General features: G+C 45.6%; 1 protein-coding gene and 5 long non-coding RNA genes across 6 annotated transcripts; 4 read left to right on the top strand and 2 right to left on the bottom strand.

Annotated features, from left to right (window-relative positions):
* Positions 1-6,011: 6,011 nt before the first annotated feature.
* Positions 6,012-9,506, top strand: LOC135372270 (uncharacterized). Its single transcript, XM_064605923.1, has 3 exons — positions 6,012-6,100; positions 6,160-9,449; positions 9,497-9,506. The coding sequence occupies exons 2-3, from the start codon at positions 7,630-7,632 to the stop codon at positions 9,504-9,506; spliced, it is 1,830 nt and encodes a 609-aa protein (XP_064461993.1). The 5' UTR covers positions 6,012-6,100; positions 6,160-7,629.
* A 1,859-nt stretch (positions 9,507-11,365) lies between these two features.
* On the top strand, positions 11,366-11,694 carry LOC135372254 (uncharacterized). Its single transcript, XR_010415918.1, has 3 exons — positions 11,366-11,432; positions 11,491-11,563; positions 11,622-11,694. It is a non-coding gene; the product is annotated as an uncharacterized LOC135372254 (long non-coding RNA).
* A 1,898-nt stretch (positions 11,695-13,592) lies between these two features.
* LOC135372257 (uncharacterized) lies at positions 13,593-13,921 on the top strand. The gene is made up of 3 exons (XR_010415920.1): positions 13,593-13,659; positions 13,718-13,790; positions 13,849-13,921. It is a non-coding gene; the product is annotated as an uncharacterized LOC135372257 (long non-coding RNA).
* Positions 13,922-14,760: 839 nt separating this feature from the next.
* LOC135372263 (uncharacterized) lies at positions 14,761-15,291 on the bottom strand. The gene is made up of 3 exons (XR_010415926.1): positions 15,191-15,291; positions 14,921-15,108; positions 14,761-14,842 (listed from the first exon to the last, which is right to left on the bottom strand). It is a non-coding gene; the product is annotated as an uncharacterized LOC135372263 (long non-coding RNA).
* Positions 15,292-16,489: 1,198 nt separating this feature from the next.
* On the bottom strand, positions 16,490-17,386 carry LOC135372259 (uncharacterized). Its single transcript, XR_010415922.1, has 3 exons — positions 16,920-17,386; positions 16,650-16,837; positions 16,490-16,571 (listed from the first exon to the last, which is right to left on the bottom strand). It is a non-coding gene; the product is annotated as an uncharacterized LOC135372259 (long non-coding RNA).
* A 974-nt stretch (positions 17,387-18,360) lies between these two features.
* LOC135372252 (uncharacterized) lies at positions 18,361-18,689 on the top strand. Its single transcript, XR_010415916.1, has 3 exons — positions 18,361-18,427; positions 18,486-18,558; positions 18,617-18,689. It is a non-coding gene; the product is annotated as an uncharacterized LOC135372252 (long non-coding RNA).
* The last annotated feature ends 274 nt before the right edge of the window (positions 18,690-18,963 follow it).

The raw sequence follows: 18,963 nt of genomic DNA, 5'->3' as shown, positions 1-18,963 counted from the left end.
CTAAAAGAATTGAAGAAAGTTTTCACCTGGCAGGCGGATAATGTGCTAGTATATAGAGGGAAGCGAATCAATCGCTCAAACATTGTGGCTCTCGTGAGCTACTTAGGACGTCGTAGCGCGCTCATCAAGAAACCCCGCTGGTACAAAAAAGTATCGAAAATTATAAGCGCTCTGAAAATACACCGCATTGCTCGCTGGAGCAAATATGGGGCCCTATAGAAAGATCAAGGAGAAAGGGTTAGGTGGAGTGGATCGGTACCGACGGTATCACAAGCTCACGCGCGCAGAAGCCGTGGAACAGCTGAAAAAAGAAGATGCTTACACCCTTCACAAGCCAGTGAAGAAAAAATTTAAGCGGCGCTCCATCATCGCAACTCACGTGCGGGATTTATATCAGGCAGACCTTCTGGATATGCGCAAATATCAGAAATTTAACAAGGGCTTCAGGTACATCCTAACGGTCATAGATACGCTATCGAGGTACCTGTACATGGTCCCCATTCGCACAAAGCGCCCGCAAGACGTAAAGAAAGCCTTCCAACGAGTTTTCCGTCACGGAATTCCGAAGAATTTGCTCACTGATCGCGGGAGCGAATTTTGGGGTTCCCCCGTTCGTCAGTACTTTCAGTCGCTACTAAATCACTATAGCACACAAAGCGGAATGAAAGCGGCCTCCTGTGAACGCGTGCAGAGAACAATTAGGGAAAGAATAGCCAGGCATTTCACTAGTACGGGGAAGTTTAATTATATCAACGCGCTGCCGAAGATAGTGGCCGACTATAACGACTCGGTACACTCCGTCACGGGCGAAAAGCCGAAAAACGTGAACGCCGGAAATGAAGTAGCTCTGTTCAACAGATTGAATCGTAAGACGACCCCGCGCGAGAGCAAGTATAAATCAGGGGACCAGGTGAGGCTCGCGTTAGATCGCGGTGTGTTCGCCAAAGGCTACGATCAAAGGTGGACGGCCGAAGTGTTCGAGGTGTCGCGAACGAGAAAGACCGATCAGCCCGTAGTGTACGTGAAAGATTCGACGAGAAAAGAAATACTGGGATCATTCTACGAGCAGGAGCTGCAGCCCGTCCACCATCTTTCCTCGTACGATAAGCGACTCATATCCGCGGTGATTAGAAAGAAGAAAATTAACGGGGTATTGCACTACTTGGTTCGTTGGTTCGGATACGCCAAAGATCACGATTCTTGGGTGCCCGCCAGCGATGTCAGAAAATGAATTTTACGTGTATCTGCTCTCGAACGCCAGCATGGACCTGTACCCGTCCAACACGCTGAATGACTTCACGATCGCGTTAGATAAGCCACTACACCTGGATGATTCGTACGTCGTCGGTCTAGAGGGATTTTCCATTCCCAACAGCTTCCTGAACGTGAACCAAGCGCCTGATAACCTGATAACGCTATCAACGGAGAAGTGGCAAACAAAACAGCTCACGTTCGAAGACACGGACACGCTATTGAATAAAATATTCCCCGAATATGGGATAGAGTGGACTTACGAGGAAGATCACTACGTGTTTAAGCTACCGTCGCGCGTGCGCTTGGTGAAATTAATCGACAGACCGCTGCATCTCGCCTTTGGAATCGTCGACATCGATGGAGATCACCGGGAGGGCGGTAAAGTACGCGCCGTCCCAAACGTGTTACCGCTCGCGGAGGAAAGAGCCGTTATGATGCGAGTTCGCCGGGTGATAGTGATCAATAACGATCTAATTTTAGAACCCCGATCGCTCATTACCGACACATTCAACGAATTCTTCAGAGCGACGAACGATACAGAATCACGGGTGGAATACAAAGACAACACTTACTCGCTTTCTCTCCCGACGAATTTCAACTTGTCGACCGAGTTCCTGGACCTCATTCAGGTGAAGCACATCCACGTTGAAGGATCCCGAAAGCGCATCACATGTAATCCCATAGTGAAGACGTACCGCGTCCACATAAACACTCAAGAGACGGAAAGTCGGCGCATTTCACTTCCACCGAATTACTACGAAACACCCGAAGCTCTCGTGAGCGCCATCCATGAGCGTCTGCAGCCGGAGGCTTCCCTCACGTACGATGCGTGGGCGAGGAAGTGTTCGTTGAGCTTGCGGGAAAACGTGTCGCTTACATTATCCGATTACTTTGCGTACCTACTGGGTTTCGGCGCGAAAACCGTATTTACGGAAAACGATACGGGCGTCGACGAAGTGACCATAGATCTTCCCATTAACTGTATTATGATATACACGGATCTCGTCACGCCCTCCGTAGTGGGAAACGGTCGGCATCCGATACTGAAATTAATTCCATTCGTATACGATAGAACGAAAGAACAACTGAGTTTCAGCTTTCTACCCGTTCAGTATTTTAAGTTAGTGCAGCGCGAAATTTCCTCAATCACCGTCTCTATACGCGACGACACCGGTCGCAAGCTACCGCTACAAAATCGCGGTAGATCGACGCTGACGCTGCACTTTAAGCATGTACACTAAAGCGGTACCAATCTACGGATTTGGCGTTCCAACGGTATACAGGTCGCACCTGTACCAGAGGGGAGGCAATTTCTTTTCTCAGCTCGGGCGTTTCGCTATTCCACTCTTTAAACGCGTATCACCCTACTTAAAAAAGACGGCTGTTGCGGCCGCTAAGCGCGTGGCCAAAAATCTGTCGGAGGGAGACTCTTTCCGAAGTGCGCTTAAGAGATCGGCGAAAGATACGGGCCGTGAAATTCTCCGCGACCTCGGAGGGGCGGGCGTGCGAAGAAAGAGGAGAAAACCGGACGTCTTCGACGGCATAAATCACGCTGGTTGCGCGGCCACAATTTAGTTGCGAGATGGACACGATTAACGTCGTACATCCCGACACTCCTCTGTTGGATAAGTCGGAAACACAGTTATTTTCCGTGCCGGGAACGCAGTGGCATATACTGAAGGGGGAATATGAGGTATTCTACCCGGTCGCTGACATATCCTCCGTCATAGAGTTCCACCTTTCGAATTTGGGGCACCACTATCTCGATTTGAACTCCGCGTACATAGTGACGAAAGTCCGCATCGTACGTGACGATGGTTCGCTACCGGAAACACAGGCTGGCGATCGGACGACCTACGAGGAGGTCTACCCCGTCAACGCGTTCGCCAGCTCGCTTTTCAAGAACGTAGCCGTCTTCTTGAATCAGACCATGATTACGAATAATGATTTGTATAGCTATAGAAGCTACTTGGATATTTTGCTTCACGCCAGCACCACGGAGCAAAATACCGTGCATAAAGCAGGTCTGTACACGCAAGAAGAAGCGCGTCAAACGGAAAACAACATTCGCGCTCGTGGACCGGCCGAACGATACAACCTCACACGCGGCGGCAAGACCATCGACCTGGTTTCCAAGATCAACTCGGACATTTTCCTGCAGCCTAAGCTACTCATATCGGGAGTGGAAATTAGGCTTGTTTTTTATCAAGGCTCCGACGCGTTCCGCATTATGAAGACCGACCAGGAGCAGCACGCGCATAAAGTGGAAATCATGAGTGCCACCTTGTACATAAAGAAAATCACCGCGTCTCCCAGCCTATTCCTCGGACACGAAACGGAATTGCAGAAGCGCAAGGCTCTCTACACACTGGCCGGAAGTGAATCGCGTATTCGTTCGCTACCAGTTGGCAACCTGGATGCATGCCTGGAAGATTTATTTCCTGAGAAGATACCGTCTAAGGTGGTGGTCGCATTCGTGCCCACCCTAGCCTACCAGGGAGCATTCAATCGGGACCCGTACCGATTCGTGAACTGCGACATTGAGTCGGCGACGCTCACCGTGAACGGGACGCAGCGAATAGACACGTTCGACTTCAGCAATAACCTGAACCACCGAAGCTACTTCAACCTCCTGGAGCAGCTGTGTGAGAAGTACGTCTCCTACGAATACGACCACTACGTTGGAAACAAGTTCCTACTGTACTACGACCTGGATCCGGATCAATCCTCCGTCCACCTGTCACCGATCAGGCGTGGAAACGTTCGTCTGCAACTCAAGTTCCGACGTGCCTTAGCCGAACCCACAACCGTATTGATACTGTCCGAGAGTGTGCGAATTATGTCCATCGATAAGAACAGGAACGTCACACTGGATTAGCAATGTTCGAGCAAGATATCGAGAGACTCCTGAAGTACAACGACTACACTTCGGCACTCTTCCGCGGTGTATACGCTCGAGACGACCGTCTGCCCGCACTGGATAGACCGGGTATGATCGTGGTGAACACCGATCGGCGACAGCAGGCTGGGGAGCACTGGATTCTGTACGCGAAAATGAAGGATGACCTCATCTACTTTGATTCCTTCGGATTGCCGCCCATCGAACCCGAGTTGGAACGCCTCGCCGTCGACGAATATAATGATGTCTGTATCCAAAGCCTGTATTCTCCAATGTGTGGTGTGTACTGTTGTATCGCGGCGACATTGTTGGCGAAAGGGAAATCACTGAAGAGCATTGTATCCCTGTTTTCCGATAATCTCGCCGCTAATGACCTAAAATCAATAAAGCTGCTAGAAAAGTTGTTTGTCGCTTAAAAACGCCTGGCGTCCTTTATTCTCTATAGCTCCCCACAAACTACACTTGCTTAGTCAATGAATACGCGCTATAGCTCCCTATCATATCATTCTATCAATAGAGCTTCCCATCATATCAGCCTATCTTCCTAATCCATCACAACAACGCAACATTTAAAATCAGAAATACATGTATTTTTATTTTTCCCGCTGATTACATATGGGACGCGGACTTTCGTCGCGGTCACTTCTTCTTCGCGTGAGTAAAGATGATGTCGGGCGCTCTTTTACCATCCCTGAATCTCTCCTTCTTCTCTAGTTTCAGATCTGGTAATTCTCGCATTTCTTGCAAATCTTCATCCGTGAGTCGCCTAAAACGACTGGGTAGGTACACCTTCACGCGTTTATCGTTGTCCATCAGGAGTTCCACGTACACGGACTCCCCATAGATAGTGTCCACTTTGCGTAAGTCCAACACGTCGAGCTTTTCGTTGTTTGGAACAATGCTCATTTTCTGAATGTCTCCATCACTGGGTTTCTTTAGTTTATCCAGCTTCTCGACAATAGATGACATATCTCTCAGTGCAAGTTTCTACGCACGCCAAATGAACTGAAAATGAGGACGACTATTACCTAACTTTCCTCATCTTGAAGACAATAGTGAAACATACCTTTCTCGTTGTGCGCTTCACGAGGAGTCGACCGACGGCTTCACAGACCTCAAATGAGTTGTATATATCGCGACTTTTATATAAAGCACTTCCGGAGGAGCGCAAGGGTGGTGCGATTCTGTTTACACAATCACACGGGAACAGCATGTGATATATGATGCGCGCGCGAAGGACATTTGGAAACTGCATAAGCGAACCCTTTTGTTTTTGGCGCTTGTTTCGGCAATGAGCTGGTTGGCTCATAGGGATATTTTCCTTCAGATAGACTTGTCTCATCAAGCACAACAGTTTGCTTTTGGTTTTAATACGCGTGGCCTCGGAAAACATGATTTACGTGGTGACCCAGTTTCTCGTTACATCACCTTGACGCAACATTTTTTTTTTCACTAGGGCCCGCCACGATGGGTGGAAGTGCGTTTTTGATATTAAACAGATGGCACCGTCGTGTTGGGGCTTGTCTCAAGGTGACCCAATTTCTCGTTACATTACCTTGACGCAACTTCCCCGAGAATAAAACAAAGCTCACCGTTCTATAGTATAAACTCATTTTGACCATGAAGCGCATTTTGATATAAAACAGGCGACCCCAACGTGTTGGAACATGCAACCGACTCAAGGTGACCCAATTTCTCGGAGAAGACCTATTTACATTACCTTGACGCAACATTTTCTTCGATGGTGAATGCTCACCATTGCGGCCGCGCGCGTTCTGATATTAAACAGATGGCCCCAACGCGGCCTCATCCTCGAGGTGCCACATGATTTACGATTGCGTGGAAACAAGCGAGCCCCGACGTGTTGGCGCATGCAGCGTGGATGCCGGTTTATAAGCCGCGCGATCGCCTCAGGGGGGGAACAGTCTGCTTTCACTCGCTTCACAAGTAAGTTATTCCCTCCTTTACTTGTTGCACGTTTCTTACTGATGCGCGTTTATTTTCAGTGCCTCGGTGTGTGTTCTGCTTTTTTGATCCTCACGATATCGAGGATGAATCGGACGACGACGACGACGATTCTCGGGACGGCGCACCTCCTACACTGCCTGCTCACGTGATGCGATCGCACCCCGACGTGGATACATCCTTCCTGCCCTTCTTCCAGACTGACGCCGCATTTAGAGGTATCGTCAAAAGATTCACGCTATTGGCATCTGTTCACGATCAGGGGGTAGAGGATTTGCGACAATATTTAATGAGTCACTTTCACGATATGCTCGCCATATTGAGAGCGCAAAGAATACCCTTTAGGTTTTGCATTTGTTCCGACGTCTTAATGGTGAAGGAAACTCGGGGGGAGATAACCGCGCACATAGCCCACTTTATGGCGTTTGCTCGCGAAGTCCACAGCGACGGAGCCGTCGCGAATACCCTGATGGACGCGATTCAGGAGTCCACGGGACGCGTCGAAAATTATCAGCGGGAAGGGAGCGGGTTCGTGTCCACCGACGTCCAAAACGTTCAAATATGCATTTCTGCGGTGAAAACTAAAAAATTCGGATGCAATGGGGCACTTCCCGATCATTTGGCTAAACGCAGGAACGTGCTGACGAATATTCATTTACCAGCACATAAGGAGGGTGAGTGTTTTAAATACAATACGCTCGCCCTCCTGCACCCGCAGGAAAGGAATTCGTGGAAAAAATGTGAAAACTATGCCGCGGAGTACTGGTGGCCTAGTCGCTTCCCCGTTTCCTACTCTGATCTGGACGAATTTGAAGACAAAAACCAGATATCCGTGTATGTATACGAGTACGTCGATCAGGGAGTGCACGTGTCGCGACCTCCAAAACTCGAGTATGAAAAGAAAATTCACTTATTGGCTGTAGATGAACATTTTTTCGGAATCAAGTCTCTCGAGCGGTTACTGATGAGAGACAAGAGGCGTTTCGTGTGCGAGCGCTGCACGCGCTCTTTCCTGAAGGAAGAGAGCATGGCGAAACATCGTCGCCTGTGCGCGGACGTAAACGAAATCATATTGGAATTTTGCGAACCGGGCAAAAACTTTGTAGAATTTACTAAAATTCAGTACAAGCAGCAGTATAACTACGTCGTCGCGTTGGACACGGAGAGCGTACTCACGCCCGGTGGTGTTGGCATGCAGCGTCACGTCACCTCGAGCTTCTGTGCAGTGCTCGTGCGCACCCACGACTCGAAGGTGATGCGCATCAGGACGGTGAAGATTCCGCGAGGCAGTGCGTCAGAGCTCTGATGGAAATGCGAGATGAGATGATAGCCCTGAACGCTTGCCCAGCCGAAATGGTGCTGAATGACGAGCAACGTGCGCGGCACAGAGCTGCCACCCACTTCGGCACCACGACCATTCCAAGCGTTGTACTGCCGGCGAGACAAATTACATCGCGACGCTGTGCAACCCCTGTAACTTGGCGTGCACGACGCGGGAAAAACTGCCCAACATGGTGCACAATCTGGCCTACGATTTGGCCGGACTACTGCGGGAATTTCACCTTCTCGAGTGGAAGCGAGCTCCCTTCATCGTGGCCAGTTCCATGGAAAAAATTCGATCGTTCGAAATTGGCACCTTCCTATTCAGAGATACCATGCAGTACCTAAATTCGTCGCTGGGAGAGCTCGTGGAAACCGTCAAATCCATGGGGGGCGCAGAGGCGTTCCAATGCCTGAAGCAGGTATTTGGAGACGACTACGAAATTTTGCTTCGTAAAGGTGTATTCCCGTACAGCCACGTTAGCTCGTTCGCGGTCTACGACGAATTGGCTCTGCCGGCAAAATCCGCCTTCCGAAACGATCTGACGGGGGAGGATATAAGCGACGAAGACTATCAGTACGCGCTGCACGTATTTGAACGTTTTGGATGCTCGAATCTGAGGAATTATAATGCATTGTACCTGAAAACGGATGCCCTGTTACATGCTGACGTAATGCAGCACTTCCGGCGCCTGTGCTACGACGCGCGCGGATTGGAATTGCTTCATTGCGTTTCGCTGGCATCCTATTCGTGGCAATGCGCTCTAAATTACACGCGGGCAAAATTGGAGCTGATCATCGACGAGGACATGTACCGGACCATCGAATCGGGTGTTAGAGGCGGACTCTGTCAGGCGAGCAGGCGTCATTTACGGGCTAACAACCCGTTGTGCAGTGGCTACGATCCCGATAAAGAGGAGGTGTACATATCGTACATAGATTGCAACAATCTTTACGGCTTCAGTATGATAAAGCACCTCCCCGTCGGCGATTTCGAATGGGTCGAGGATTTTAGCTCCGTGGATTTTATGCGTCATCCCACGGATTCGGATGTGGGATACGTGTACGTGTGCGATTTGGAGTATCCAAAATCTATCCATGCGCTGACGCGGTACTTCACCCTGGCTCCCGAGAAGGCGGTCGTTCCGAAGGAATGGCTCTCACCATTCCAGCGGGGGCTCCTCGAAGAGTTAATGTATCAACCGGCGAACAGCAAAAAGCTGCTGCTCACGTGCAAGGACAAGGTCGGGTACGTCGTTCATTACGCGCTGCTCGCGCTCTATTGTAGATTGGGCATGGGGGTGACGAAAATTCACCGAATTCTAAAATTTCGTCAGGCACCATTCCTGCGTCCCTACATCGAGGACAATGTTGCCAGACGCGTCGCCTCGAGCACGACGTTCGAGAAAAATTTCTATAAAATCTCAAATAATGCGGTCTTCGGGCGTACGTTGCTAAATAAATTTAATATGCGAGACATTCGAGTAGCCTTCGATGAGGAGACAGCGAGTCGCCTCGGGAGTCGGGCGGAATGCGCGCGAATGGAAATTTTGTCCCCCGATTGCGTCATGTACGAAATGCGCAAAAGAAAAGTGCGATGCGATTTCCCCCTGCAGATTGGCTTCACGATTTTAGAACTGAGTAAGTTAACCATGTACTCGTTCTACTATGAAACCCTGCTGAGTAAGCTCACTTGTCCGGTGATTACCTGCTACTTTGACACGGATTCTCTGATCCTCGGTCTATTCTGCAAGGACTACGAAGATCAGTTACGTGCGATCGCCGACGAGCATTTAGACTTGTCTTCCTTCGATCGTGATCATCCACTGTACAGCGAGAGGAATCGCGGTAGACTTGGCGCGTTCAAAAGTGAAACGGGTAGCATACCCATTGAGGAAGTAATATGCCTGAAAGCTAAAATGTATTCTATCAAATTAGCCGGAGGAAAACAGATTGCAAGAGCTAAAGGGGTCAAAAAGAACATTGTGTGCAAACACCTCCTCCATGATACGTACCGCGATACACTTATTCAAGCACGACAGCGTATCGCACGAACAGGTGTCAATAGTGGGAAAGAAACAGTGCATGTACACCATCAGAAATGTGAAAAGAAGTCTAATGGCGTACGACGACAAACGGTACCTCTATAATGACGTGGACTCCTACCCGTACGGAAGCTGCGAATATGGTAAGCTCGAGTGGATGACGTAGATAGCGGGATTTCACACGGCATTCTTTCCTCCGCCGCACAGATAATGCAGAGGATGAGTAGGAGTAGCATCATTTGACCTGCGTCACTGGAAGGATGTGGTACCTCGTTCTCTTCTCGCTCGTCTCGTGCGCACTGGCGCTGGACGCCGGCAACTGCACTGCGAGCATCAAGCTGGAGAAGGATAAGCACACGTACGCGCACGAATGCCCTGGCGACATCTTGGCCATCAGAGAGTGGCACGTGGTACCTATGCGATCCGGTATTAACCTGAATAGGAACGCTACTGGATCGTTGCGTACGTGCCTTCACTCGCTGGACGTGAGCGACAGCTACGAAGATATCCAGTGCACGCGGATGTGCCAGCTCACTGAGGACGAAATTTTTCTCAGCCGCTGTCCCGGAGACGTCTACATGATCCGTCACTTCCGTGGAACCACGCCCAGCATCAAAGGAATCAATCTCTCCAAGACCGCCATGCTTTTTCTCAAACATGTACTCAATAAACGTTGAAAGGTATTTTTTTCCCTGTCTGTTCGATCTCATAGATCTATCTGAGATAGGTTAGAACCATCTGAAGCCGCCGGCGAGCGACCCGCGCACCATCTGGCGGCGGCCACCCGCTAGCCCGGGTAAGTTTGAGGCCGCAGCGGGGCGTCCGGCGGGCGGCGGCGGCGGCCAATCAGAGGGGGGGCTGGGAGAGTGATCAGTAGGCTTAGAATGGACCAATCAGCGGAGCCGGTTAATTAGCATAAAGGGGCGGAGCTGTGGTCAGCGATACGCGTGCACCAATCAGCGTGTGAAGTGGGGGCAGAGCCGAGTAATTAGCATAAGGGGGCGGAGCTACAGTCAACCAATCAATGATCAGTCAAGGCTTAGCACGGGCCGCTCAGTGTGAACTGGGCGGAGCCAAGCCAACTAATTAGCATAAAGGAGCGGATCTACGGTCAGCCATTCAAAGATCAGTTGGGGGCGCGGTGGCCAATCAACGTGAAGTGGGCGGGGCTAATGGCTGCCAATCAGATAGCTTTGGATTTGGCTCGTGCTTGGATTACAAGTGGATTGTGTTGGCTTAGAACTGGATTGTGTTGGCTTAGAATCGGCCATCTTGGATTAGAAAAAGGATGTCGTTATAGCGCACGGTTCTTATGCCGCATGGTTCTTATACGGGCACCGTTATTAAGCCGTATTAAACTATACTACTCTTGACTGATGGTTGCACATGGCACCTTCTTATGTTCTTCTTTTGAAAACTAAAACTATGAGTATAATGACATGTCAATTGCTCTGGTCCTGTAACAGTTCCTCTCTCTTTGCAGTGTTTTGATGTCAGAGCTTGACTGATGGTTGCACATGGCACCTTCTTATGTTCTTCTTTTGAAAAATAAAACTGTGAGTATAATTACATGTCAATTGCTCTGGTCCTGTAACAGTTCCTCTCTCTTTGCAGTGTTTTGATGTCAGAGCTTGACTGATGGTTGCACATGGCACCTTCTTATGTTCTTCTTTTGAAAAATAAAACTGTGAGTATAATTACATGTCAATTGCTCTGGTCCTGTAACAGTTCCTCTCTCTTTGCAGTGTTTAGATGTCAGAGCTTGACTGATGGTTGCACATGGCACCTTCTTATGTTCTTCTTTTGAAAAATAAAACTGTGAGTATAATTACATGTCAATTGCCCTGGTCCTGTAACAGTTCCTCTCTCTTTGCAGTGTTTTGATGTCAGAGCTTGACTGATGGTTGCACATGGCACCTTCTTATGTCCTTCTTTTGAAAAATAAAACTGTGAGTATAATTACATGTCAATTGCTCTGGTCCTGTAACAGTTCCTCTCTCTTTGAAGTGTTTTGATGTCAGAGCTTGACTGATGGTTGCACATGGCACCTTCTTATGTTCTTCTTTTTAAAAATAAAACTGTGAGTATAATTACATGTCAATTGCTCTGGTCCTGTAACAGTTCCTCTCTCTTTGCAGTGTTTAGATGTCAGAGCTTGACTGATGGTTGCACATGGCACCTTCTTATGTTCTTCTTTTGAAAAATAAAACTGTGAGTATAATTACATGTCAATTGCCCTGGTCCTGTAACAGTTCCTCTCTCTTTGCAGTGTTTTGATGTCAGAGCTTGACTGATGGTTGCACATGGCACCTTCTTATGTTCTTCTTTTGAAAAATAAAACTGTGAGTATAATTACATGTCAATTGCTCTGATCCTGTAACAGTTCCTCTCTCTTTGCAGTGTTTAGATGTCAGAGCTTGACTGATGGTTGCACATGGCACCTTCTTATGTTCTTCTTTTGAAAAATAAAACTGTGAGTATAATTACATGTCAATTGCTCTGGTCCTGTAACAGTTCCTCTCTCTTTGCAGTGTTTTGATGTCAGAGCTTGACTGATGGTTGCACATGGCACCTTCTTATGTTCTTCTTTTGAAAAATAAAACTGTGAGTATAATTACATGTCAATTGCTCTGGTCCTGTAACAGTTCCTCTCTCTTTGCAGTGTTTAGATGTCAGAGCTTGACTGATGGTTGCACATGGCACCTTCTTATGTTCTTCTTTTGAAAAATAAAACTGTGAGTATAATTACATGTCAATTGCCCTGGTCCTGTAACAGTTCCTCTCTCTTTGCAGTGTTTTGATGTCAGAGCTTGACTGATGGTTGCACATGGCACCTTCTTATGTTCTTCTTTTGAAAAATAAAACTGTGAGTATAATTACATGTCAATTGCTCTGGTCCTGTAACAGTTCCTCTCTCTTTGCAGTGTTTTGATGTCAGAGCTTGACTGATGGTTGCACATGGCACCTTCTTATGTTCTTCTTTTTAAAAATAAAACTGTGAGTATAATTACATGTCAATTGCTCTGGTCCTGTAACAGTTCCTCTCTCTTTGCAGTGTTTTGATGTCAGAGCTTGACTGATGGTTGCACATGGCACCTTCTTATGTTCTACTTTTGAAAACTAAAACTATGAGTATAATGACATGTCAATTGCTCTGGTCCTGTAACAGTTCCTCTCTCTTTGCAGTGTTTTGATGTCAGAGCTTGACTGATGGTTGCACATGGCACCTTCTTATGTTCTTCTTTTGAAAAATAAAACTGTGAGTATAATTACATGTCAATTGCTCTGGTCCTGTAACAGTTCCTCTCTCTTTGCAGTGTTTAGATGTCAGAGCTTGACTGGTGGTTGCACATGGCACCTTCTTATGTTCTTCTTTTGAAAAATAAAACTGTGAGTATAATTACATGTCAATTGCCCTGGTCCTGTAACAGTTCCTCTCTCTTTGCAGTGTTTTGATGTCAGAGCTTGACTGATGGTTGCACATGGCACCTTCTTATGTTCTTCTTTTGAAAAATAAAACTGTGAGTATAATTACATGTCAATTGCTCTGGTCCTGTAACAGTTCCTCTCTCTTTGCAGTGTTTAGATGTCAGAGCTTGACTGATGGTTGCACATGGCACCTTCTTATGTTCTTCTTTTGAAAACTAAAACTATGAGTATAATGACATGTCAATTGCTCTGGTCCTGTAACAGTTCCTCTCTCTTTGCAGTGTTTTGATGTCAGAGCTTGACTGATGGTTGCACATGGCACCTTCTTATGTTCTTCTTTTGAAAAATAAAACTGTGAGTATAATTACATGTCAATTGCTCTGGTCCTGTAACAGTTCCTCTCTCTTTGCAGTGTTTTGATGTCAGAGCTTGACTGATGGTTGCACATGGCACCTTCTTATGTTCTTCTTTTGAAAAATAAAACTATGAGTATAATTACATGTCAATTGCTCTGGTCCTGTAGCAGTTCCTCTCTCTTTGCAGTGTTTAGATGTCAGAGCTTGACTGATGGTTGCACATGGCACCTTCTTATGTTCTTCTTTTGAAAAATAAAACTGTGAGTATAATTACATGTCAATTGCCCTGGTCCTGTAACAGTTCCTCTCTCTTTGCAGTGTTTTGATGTCAGAGCTTGACTGATGGTTGCACATGGCACCTTCTTATGTTCTTCTTTTGAAAAATAAAACCGTGAGTATAATTACATGTCAATTGCTCTGGTCCTGTAACAGTTCCTCTCTCTTTGCAGTGTTTTGATGTCAGAGCTTGACTGATGGTTGCACATGGCACCTTCTTATGTTCTTCTTTTTAAAAATAAAACTGTGAGTATAATTACATGTCAATTGCTCTGGTCCTGTAACAGTTCCTCTCTCTTTGCAGTGTTTAGATGTCAGAGCTTGACTGATGGTTGCACATGGCACCTTCTTATGTTCTTCTTTTGAAAAATAAAACTGTGAGTATAATTACATGTCAATTGCCCTGGTCCTGTAACAGTTCCTCTCTCTTTGCAGTGTTTTGATGTCAGAGCTTGACTGATGGTTGCACATGGCACCTTCTTATGTTCTTCTTTTGAAAAATAAAACTGTGAGTATAATTACATGTCAATTGCTCTGGTCCTGTAACAGTTCCTCTCTCTTTGCAGTGTTTAGATGTCAGAGCTTGACTGATGGTTGCACATGGCACCTTCTTATGTTCTTCTTTTGAAAAATAAAACTGTGAGTATAATTACATCTCAATTGCCCTGGTCCTGTAACAGTTCCTCTCTCTTTGCAGTGTTTTGATGTCAGAGCTTGACTGATGGTTGCACATGGCACCTTCTTATGTTCTTCTTTTGAAAAATAAAACTGTGAGTATAATTACATGTAAATTGCTCTGGTCCTGTAACAGTTCCTCTCTCTTTGCAGTGTTTAGATGTCAGAGCTTGACTGATGGTTGCACATGGCACCTTCTTATGTTCTTCTTTTGAAAAATAAAACTGTGAGTATAATTACATGTCAATTCCCTATTGAAAAATACTTCAGAAAATCTTACAAAAGAAATCTCTCAGACTGCTGAAGGAATTTCTATGAGGTTATGAGACTAAATCTTACAAAATTTCTCTCAGAGTTTCTTACAGGGATCCTGTAGGATTCCAGGGAGGATTTCTTACAGGCAGGGGCAATGCAGCTTTCTTACAGGGCTTCTTACAGGGTGGCCTGTGAGGCTTTCTCACAGGATTTCTTACAGGCCTCGAGACCCGCAAGAAAGCCTGTGAGAAAGTGTAATGGGCCACCCTGCAAGAAACATCCTAAGAAAGTTGCACTGCCACGTATGATAATTGAAGGATCCCATACTTACTTGCTGAGAAGTATTGAGAGTAAGTCGCATGCCGCCACTGTAAGGAATGTTGCAGAACATTTGTGGCCCAGCCAATAAGTTCAGAAAGGCATGACCCAACGCATTGTACACGTACTTGAAATGTCCAATGCGACGACCAAGAAATTTCTTCATGTGATTATGACAACTTTTTGTTTCGCACATTGGGAACGCGTAGGCTTTCTTCCGTAAAAGCATCATCCAACTTTCTCGAGACGAGAATGGGTTACGACCACGTACGAATCCAATTAATTTCCGCTCGCTGCCGCTTCTTCCGAGTTTAACCTAGAAGAAACAGCATTTTAAAAAGCACGGTTAAAACAACATGTGTGTGCGTGAGAGATAGGCATAGAAAGATGTAACATACCGTTTGCCCAAAGCACAGTTGCTATAACCATCTCACTGCATTCTACCTTCCATTCCTCAGAATACGTGCGAACAGGGGTAAAGACGCATAAAGAATGAGAATGCGTAGTATGGACGATTATATACCACACACACACACGTGCTATATACCTCAAAAGCGACGAAAATCCTGAATTCCTGGCGATATTTGCATGAGATGCGTAGCTGCGTCCATGCGCTTCAACGTTTCAAAGCAGACTAACGAACTTGCTGGCAGTTGGAATAAACGCTGTTTCTGAATCACGCTGTTTTCTCATAGAGATCACAAGGCCAGACCCTGAATTATCCCACAGGATATTTTCACATTGGTGTGCCTGTGATGATAGGTATTCGAATCTGCATCCTTTGTGGGAAATTCTGAGAGACGAAGACGCTTCTGTAAGAAATTCTGAAGGAATGCTATGTTTCTATGAGATTTTCTGAAGTATTTTTCAATAGGGCAATTGCCCTGGTCCTGTAACAGTTCCTCTCTCTTTGCAGTGTTTTGATGTCAGAGCTTGACTGATGGTTGCACATGGCACCTTCTTATGTTCTTCTTTTGAAAAATAAAACTGTCAGTATAATTACATGTCAATTGCTCTGGTCCTGTAACAGTTCCTCTCTCTTTGCAGTGTTTTGATGTCAGAGCTTGACTGATGGTTGCACATGGCACCTTCTTATGTTCTTCTTTTGAAAAATAAAACTGTGAGTATAATTACATGTCAATTGCCCTGGTCCTGTAACAGTTCCTCTCTCTTTGCAGTGTTTTGATGTCAGAGCTTGACTGATGGTTGCACATGGCACCTTCTTATGTTCTTCTTTTGAAAAATAAAACTGTGAGTATAATTACATGTCAATTGCTCTGGTCCTGTAACAGTTCCTCTCTCTTTGCAGTGTTTAGATGTCAGAGCTTGACTGATGGTTGCACATGGCACCTTCTTATGTTCTTCTTTTGAAAAATAAAACTGTGAGTATAATTACATGTCAATTCCCTATTGAAAAATACTTCAGAAAATCTTACAAAAGAAATCTCTCAGACTGCTGAAGGAATTTCTATGAGGTTATGAGACTAAATCTTACAAAATTTCTCTCAGAGTTTCTTACAGGGATCCTGTAGGATTCCAGGGAGGATTTCTTACAGGCAGGGGCAATGCAGCTTTCTTACAGGGCTTCTTACAGGGTGGCCTGTGAGGCTTTCTCACAGGATTTCTTACAGGCCTCGAGACCCGCAAGAAAGCCTGTGAGAAAGTGTAATGGGCCACCCTGCAAGAAACATCCTAAGAAAGTTGCACTGCCACGTATGATAATTGAAGGATCCCATACTTACTTGCTGAGAAGTATTGAGAGTAAGTCGCATGCCGCCACTGTAAGGAATGTTGCAGAACATTTGTGGCCCAGCCAATAAGTTCAGAAAGGCATGACCCAACGCATTGTACACGTACTTGAAATGTCCAATGCGACGACCAAGAAATTTCTTCATGTGATTATGACAACTTTTTGTTTCGCACATTGGGAACGCGTAGGCTTTCTTCCGTAAAAGCATCATCCAACTTTCTCGAGACGAGAATGGGTTACGACCACGTACGAATCCAATTAATTTCCGCTCGCTGCCGCTTCTTCCGAGTTTAACCTAGAAGAAACAGCATTTTAAAAAGCACGGTTAAAACAACATGTGTGTGCGTGAGAGATAGGCATAGAAAGATGTAACATACCGTTTGCCCAAAGCACAGTTGCTATAACCATCTCACTGAATTCTACCTTCCATTCCTCAGAATACGTGCGAACAGGGGTAAAGACGCATAAAGAATGAGAATGCGTAGTACGGACGATTATATACCACACACACACACGTGCTATATACCTCAAAAGCGACGAAAATCCTGAATTCCTGGCGATATTTGCATGAGATGCGTAGCTGCGTCCATGCGCTTCAACGTTTCAAAGCAGACTAACGAACTTGCTGGCAGTTGGAATAAACGCTGTTTCTGAATCACGCTGTTTTCTCATAGAGATCACAAGGCCAGACCCTGAATTATCCCACAGGATATTTTCACATTGGTGTGCCTGTGATGATAGGTATTCGAATCTGCATCCTTTGTGGGAAATTCTGAGAGACGAAGACGCTTCTGTAAGAAATTCTGAAGGAATGCTATGTTTCTATGAGATTTTCTGAAGTATTTTTCAATAGGGCAATTGCCCTGGTCCTGTAACAGTTCCTCTCTCTTTGCAGTGTTTTGATGTCAGAGCTTGACTGATGGTTGCACATGGCACCTTCTTATGTTCTTCTTTTGAAAACTAAAACTATGAGTATAATGACATGTCAATTGCTCTGGTCCTGTAACAGTTCCTCTCTCTTTGCAGTGTTTTGATGTCAGAGCTTGACTGATGGTTGCACATGGCACCTTCTTATGTTCTTCTTTTGAAAAATAAAACTGTGAGTATAATTACATGTCAATTGCTCTGGTCCTGTAACAGTTCCTCTCTCTTTGCAGTGTTTTGATGTCAGAGCTTGACTGATGGTTGCACATGGCACCTTCTTATGTTCTTCTTTTGAAAAATAAAACTGTGAGTATAATTACATGTCAATTGCTCTGGTCCTGTAACAGTTCCTCTCTCTTTGCAGTGTTTAGATGTCAGAGCTTGACTGATGGTTGCACATGGCACCTTCTTATGTTCTTCTTTTGAAAACTAAAACTATGAGTGTAATGACATGTCAATTGCTCTGGTCCTGTAACAGTTCCTCTCTCTTTGCAGTGTTTAGATGTCAGAGCTTGACTGATGGTTGCACATGGCACCTTCTTATGTTCTTCTTTTGAAAAATAAAACTGTGAGTATAATTACATGTCAATTGCTCTGGTCCTGTAACAGTTCCTCTCTCTTTGCAGTGTTTTGATGTCAGAGCTTGACTGATGGTTGCACATGGCACCTTCTTATGTTCTTCTTTTGAAAAATAAAACTGTGAGTATAATTACATGTCAATTGCTCTGGTCCTGTAACAGTTCCTCTCTCTTTGCAGTGTTTAGATGTCAGAGCTTGACTGATGGTTGCACATGGCACCTTCTTATGTTCTTCTTTTGAAAAATAAAACTGTGAGTATAATTACATGTCAATTGCCCTGGTCCTGTAACAGTTCCTCTCTCTTTGCAGTGTTTTGATGTCAGAGCTTGACTGATGGTTGCACATGGCACCTTCTTATGTCCTTCTTTTGAAAAATAAAACTGTGAGTATAATTACATGTCAATTGCTCTGGTCCTGTAACAGTTCCTCTCTCTTTGAAGTGTTTTGATGTCAGAGCTTGACTGATGGTTGCACATGGCACCTTCTTATGTTCTTCTTTTTAAAAATAAAACTGTGAGTATAATTACATGTCAATTGCTCTGGTCCTGTAACAGTTCCTCTCTCTTTGCAGTGTTTAGATGTCAGAGCTTGACTGATGGTTGCACATGGCACCTTCTTATGTTCTTCTTTTGAAAAATAAAACTGTGAGTATAATTACATGTCAATTGCCCTGGTCCTGTAACAGTTCCTCTCTCTTTGCAGTGTTTTGATGTCAGAGCTTGACTGATGGTTGCACATGGCACCTTCTTATGTTCTTCTTTTGAAAAATAAAACTGTGAGTATAATTACATGTCAATTGCTCTGATCCTGTAACAGTTCCTCTCTCTTTGCAGTGTTTAGATGTCAGAGCTTGACTGATGGTTGCACATGGCACCTTCTTATGTTCTTCTTTTGAAAAATAAAACTGTGAGTATAATT

This window comes from Ornithodoros turicata, unplaced genomic scaffold (genome assembly GCF_037126465.1).
Source record: "Ornithodoros turicata isolate Travis unplaced genomic scaffold, ASM3712646v1 Chromosome135, whole genome shotgun sequence".
NCBI classification, from domain to species: Eukaryota; Metazoa; Arthropoda; class Arachnida; order Ixodida; family Argasidae; genus Ornithodoros; species Ornithodoros turicata.
The sequence above is the reverse complement of the archived record's forward strand: the minus strand, read 5'-3'. Positions and strand labels throughout refer to the sequence as shown.